This window comes from Sinocyclocheilus rhinocerous, unplaced genomic scaffold (assembly GCF_001515625.1).
Source record: "Sinocyclocheilus rhinocerous isolate Xijiao unplaced genomic scaffold, SAMN03320098_v1.1 scaffold2715, whole genome shotgun sequence".
In the NCBI taxonomy this organism is placed as follows: domain Eukaryota; kingdom Metazoa; phylum Chordata; class Actinopteri; order Cypriniformes; family Cyprinidae; genus Sinocyclocheilus; species Sinocyclocheilus rhinocerous.
In genome coordinates this window covers 99,776-105,126 of record NW_015667273.1, presented here as the reverse complement: position 1 = coordinate 105,126, position 5,351 = coordinate 99,776, and the positions used below count along the sequence as shown (strand labels likewise).

Sequence of the window (5,351 nt, the reverse complement as noted above, 5' to 3'; positions counted from 1 at the left end):
CACCTATTCATAAGTCTAAACAGCACTTTATCACTATAACATAAGAGACAAATCAGACCACGATATGTAATAGGCCCTACGGATTCTCTTTGAATGTTGACTAACTAGCAGCTTTCGTGGCTTGCAGCTTTACAGAAGTTTGATTTCAGAATTGATTAGAGAAAGGTAGAAAGAAAGAAAGAAACAAAAGAAGGAAGAGAATTAATATTTTTTTATAAAAAAAGAATCTCTTTTGCTACTAAAATCTCTTGCTACAGTTACATCTTGAATTCTTTTTGAGTTGAGAAATGCAGAGCCTGGAATCCCGCTGTTTCCTCTGCCTTCATTGTTCTCTCTCCCTCCAGAGTCGAAGCTCTACCTTTGTGATCGTTCATCTCTATAGCAACAGGAGTCCTCAGTGTGTAGGTCTGGCTTCGACTTCCCCATCTTTTATGATTTCCTTGGCCCTCACAATCTTTCCATTTTCCTGATGATGCCCGGAGCCATTCGGGGAACTGCGTTTCAAGAGTCGATTGATGATGTCACTGCAGGTCTTCCTGTACTGGTGTCGCAGAAGAGAGTAGACGAAGGGGTCGCATGCAGCTTTGCTGTACGCCAGACTCTTACACAGCACGCCCCAATTTTGATTAAATGGCTCCGTCACAAATAGCTCCACAATCCTAAACACATGACACCCACATGAGCAAGACAAGCTGCAAAGTCCGTTCTCTGCAGTTAACACATTTTCAGGATCTTATTTGCATATGGAAGGTTATACGTTTGTATTGCAGAGGCAGTAAATGCAGAGCAATTTCTGTTTTCAGTTTGGTTATGTGAGGGATAATCTGTGACCTGAATGGGACACTAACAATTGCTCATAACAAATTGCGTTTGACAGGGGCTTTGAGGAGGAAAAGCTGCAGTAAGAGTCAGGGATACACAAGACAAGTTCATCCTTCCATCTTCTCTGAGCTTACACAGGTTATGTAACATACCTAGTCAGGAAGCCCTTCTTCATTTTGGATTATAAGTCAGGTGGGCCAGAGACATTAGTATGGGAACTACAGGCTTCACATTACATGACTTATTCGATTACAGTTACTCTTTAATGTATTACATGATTACATATAATTCACACAGTATTTTAAACAAAAAAATTGTTCCCCTGAGATTTTATTAGGTTTATAATATTTCAAATTAACAACAAATTTGCACGTTACAGTTCCCTGATGTCAGTTAAAAATAACACTGATATGCAGGTAAACAAAAAAAATATTTTCATTTTTAGTGCTTTTATTTTTTATTTTGACATTTTTAGTTCACATTTTTATGATTTCGTTAATTAGCTTTTCATCAAACCCTGCAGTTCCTTCACAAACCTCAGTTTGGGAAACCCTGACATTTAATGCACTTCGTGTTGTTGATAATAAAGAATATAATATATTTTCTTTTGGTACACAATAATATTATTCAAATGTATGTGATAAAAGAGTTAGGTCAAAATAATTTAAAAGTAATCAAAATGTAGTCACATTATATTACCTAAAACTGTGTAATCTAATAGATTTACGTTATAGACTACGATTTTTGTCAGGTACTTTGTAATCAATAATGGGCTGCAATTTATAAGTAATATTACTTATTATTTGTAATGCATATTTTGATGCATCATATTTAAATTATTACTATTTTTATTTGATTGCTTTTCATTTTATCTACATTACTGACATTTTTCAGTTTGGCTTTAAACACACATTGTACCTTATAGCTAAAAGAATTAGTACCATATAAAGGTATTAATTAAAAAAACTATTGGCTAATGATCACTAACAAAATGGAGTATGTTAAAATATGAAATAACAATACGCAATACCCTTAAACAATACGCAGTGTCCTCCAGTTTATTAGTATTATATCAAGCATGCAGCTAATAACATCCAGGGATCTCAACCTGGCCAACAAATTAAAACTATAATCACAGCATGACTGCACAGATGCTGAGCCCAGGGGAGTAAAGCTGCTGGCTCACCTGGTAATGACATACGGGGTGAAACAGATGACGAAGGTTCCAATGAAGGTACTAATTTTGCGGGTGGCTCTCTGTCTTCTCCTTTTCTGCTCCTCCAGACAGCGCTGACGAACACTGGGCAAAAATTTAGATGATCCATTTAGATGACTTCTCTCACTTGAATTGTGTATTATGTTATTATGCATGTGAGACAACCACACTGGACTGCCTTTTATCCAGCTTCAAACAGATGTTATCTAAAACTGTATCTATGCACCAGATGAACATACATATTTCACCACCGACAATATTAGGAACCTTTTACATATTCTCACAAAATATTCAAGAGACTTAGCAGGTGTTCCCATAGAGTGAGGATGTTTGCCCAAGCTGTTTCAGTGAATCATTGAAATGTCAGATTAACTTTGTCACCTGCAGTGGATTATTTAACACTTGTTCATATGGTCACTTGTGTTAAACAGAAGTACGTTGTGATTGGTTGATTGCTATCAGTCTATAAAAAGCTGTAGCTTTTTATTTATTTATTTACATGGATAGCAAAAGAGCCAACAGCTGGCAGTCATTTTCCTTTCTCTTTGCATGTGTGGAGGGCTGTGATACATCCCCTCCTGAACACCAGATGTGCTCATTACATGTGGTGTGTAGGGCTATTGTGATTTGTCATTGTTGGTTAATAAGTTATTGTGGTCGACATGTAGCCATTGAAAGTCATCCAGAGCTCTGGGCAATGAGCTGATGATGTTCACTCTCTGATGAGCACAAATGTCTCTTGATATCTGTTGGCACGTGAGAGAGGTGTGCTCAACCACTAACTTTTTTTCAGCCATATTATTTGGTAGCAGAATACAAATGTGCCACATTATATTATTTAATGTTGATCACTGATTTATTTTAAAGTAGAAATTGTTGATCACAGTTCTATTTATGTTTTGTGTAATTGCACCAGTTACATTTTTGATAGTAATTAGTCCAAGGGGTCCAGTTAGAGTTGTTGATGTATTTTTTAGACCGTCTTGATTTCATGTTGACATTTTACATGGCTACTGTGAAAAGTCGCATGACTTGAGCGGTTTAATTCCTGTTTGATCTATTGAAATATAATGCCTTTGTCAATGATCAGTCCAGTCTCAAAATCTCAAAATCTCAGTTTATGCATTTTTTGACATTTTTTCAGCTCTGTAGTTTTCCACCAGTTACAATTTTGACAATGAATATTTTAAATTCATGAGTTAGTTAATTAATTTCAAATATGTAGTTTGTTTCTGTGATATATCCAAGGAATAAAATGCATGTTCACTCCGTTAAGAACAATTATTTAGAATTCAGTAGGTTAAAATGCCTGTCAGATCTATTGTAGGGGCTGTGGACCAAAACTGTGGTGCTGAAACCCAGCAGCTCTGAAGAGTTTCTCTGGCCTCTATTTAACGTTTGAGCGCTGAATATGTGATATAATTTTTATTGGTGCGGACACTTAAAATCAAAAGCATAATTTGAAAAAAAAAAATAGTACTTTATATATATATAATATATATATTAGTAAAAAGCATGGGGAAAAGCAAGGGGAATTCCCAGAGTTGACTGTGCAAACATTATTGGTGTTATTGGTTATGTACATTTGTTTAGGGTTTGTTGCATTTTATGTGATTTTTTAAAGTTTATAATGTTTGTTAACATGATGATGTTTGGTAACATTTGAATTATTACTGAATAATGTTGTTGCATTTGATAATTTTGATGAACTTTTAATCAGCATATGGCCTATACATATGTGTTGTTACCAGCGCTTTTTCATGTTAGCTAATTCAATTTAGTAACTTGACAGTTAATATAGCCTAAAACGGGCCGTCGCCAATATCCTTGTATTATCGTGTATTTCTACGATAAAGTTCCGGAAACCACCGCTGCCAATTTTCTTTTTCTTTTTTTTTCTTTCTAAACGTAAAAATCTGCATGTTCTCATTCAGTCTTACCTCGGGTGAATGTCCACCAGCAGTACGAGCGTTTGCATGGTTATCACGTCTATGCGCTTGCAGTGAAAGCGCGCGACTTTGAGCACTTTCAGATACGTGACGCAGAGCACCACCGACACCAACAGGAACGTGAGCGAGTGCTGCACCACGGTGTAAATCGCGAACTGCGTCTTGGCATTGACCGCCCTGCCGTTACAGAGCGTGCACGAAGCGTACAGCTGATGGTAACCCACCCAGGAGAGGCACGCGGCAACCACAGAGAAGGACAACGAGTGCACCCACGTGTAAGCCAGCGCGATTACAGCGTCCCGGTGACGGATCCTGGAATGGTAACTCAGAGGGAACACCACTGCAACCCACCGGTCGATACTGAGCGCAGCCATACTCAGCATGGAGTTAGTGGTCAGGAAAGTGTCCAGAAACCCCACCACCTGACAGAAAATGTGTCCTCCGGGATGCGCATTACTCAGCACCCCGAAAAGAGTCAACGGCATGCTGGAGGCGGACAGAAGCAGGTTGCAGAACGTCAGGTTGAGTATAAATAACCCAGGAACCTGCTTGCGAATTTCTGCATTGTACAAGAAGCAGATCAGCACCAGCACGTTGGACAGCAGCGACACAACGATGATCACGACGAGTAGGAGAGAGAGCGCGAGCTCCGCTGTGTGCATGATGTTCCCCGCTCTTAAAGCCCTCAACTTTGAACCGCAACTCCAGGACAGTTCATGACGGGGAACTAAATCGCATCAATACAACTTGTAGATCCCCCCAACGCGATATCCACTTGTACACGGGCGCTCGATACACGGGTCTCCATGACTCCGACCTCCGTTTAGTCAGCGAAGTGTTGGGAAAATCCATCCGAACTGTTGGAACGCGAAATCTCAAGAGTAGACGATTAATCCGCTCTTCCTCGCAACCCTAAAGGAATGCCTCGCGCAATTGCGCAGCTCGGGTTTGCGCGCGCTTCTAATGCAGAATTCGCCCTTGAAACAGCTTTATATGTCAAAATGTCACCCCCCACCACCCACACACACTCACGAAATGCGCACACGTGACTAGCGTCAAAGGAATCGTCAGTGAATTAATTTTGTGAGAGGACTAAATTTAGACCGTGTTTATATTTGTCGAAGGGAACTCTTTCACGTCACGAGGAGGCAAAAGCCCTGGGTCTCGTGGTACAATTTTATGATTCGCTCGCGCACACAGCTTCAGTCCTACAAGATCTTGAAGAGCTGCAGTCACTTTTATGCATTTAGAAACGCGATTTGTAACGCATTTAATTTCGACGTTTGTAACTTGGTGATTTGTAGGACTATAAGTCTCAAACGTTCATATAATCCATATTTAATTGCTGCGAATGAAAGAAGTTT

At 39.2% G+C, this 5,351-nt stretch overlaps 1 protein-coding gene across 1 annotated transcript; it reads right to left on the bottom strand.

Moving 5' to 3' along the window:
- Positions 1-250: 250 nt before the first annotated feature.
- LOC107733533 (G-protein coupled receptor 26-like) lies at positions 251-4,907 on the bottom strand. The gene is made up of 3 exons (XM_016545200.1): positions 3,979-4,907; positions 2,009-2,122; positions 251-659 (listed from the first exon to the last, which is right to left on the bottom strand). Exons 1-3 carry the CDS (start codon positions 4,647-4,649, stop codon positions 395-397), a joined length of 1,050 nt encoding a protein of 349 aa, XP_016400686.1. The 5' UTR covers positions 4,650-4,907; the 3' UTR covers positions 251-394.
- Between the last annotated feature and the right edge of the window lie 444 nt (positions 4,908-5,351).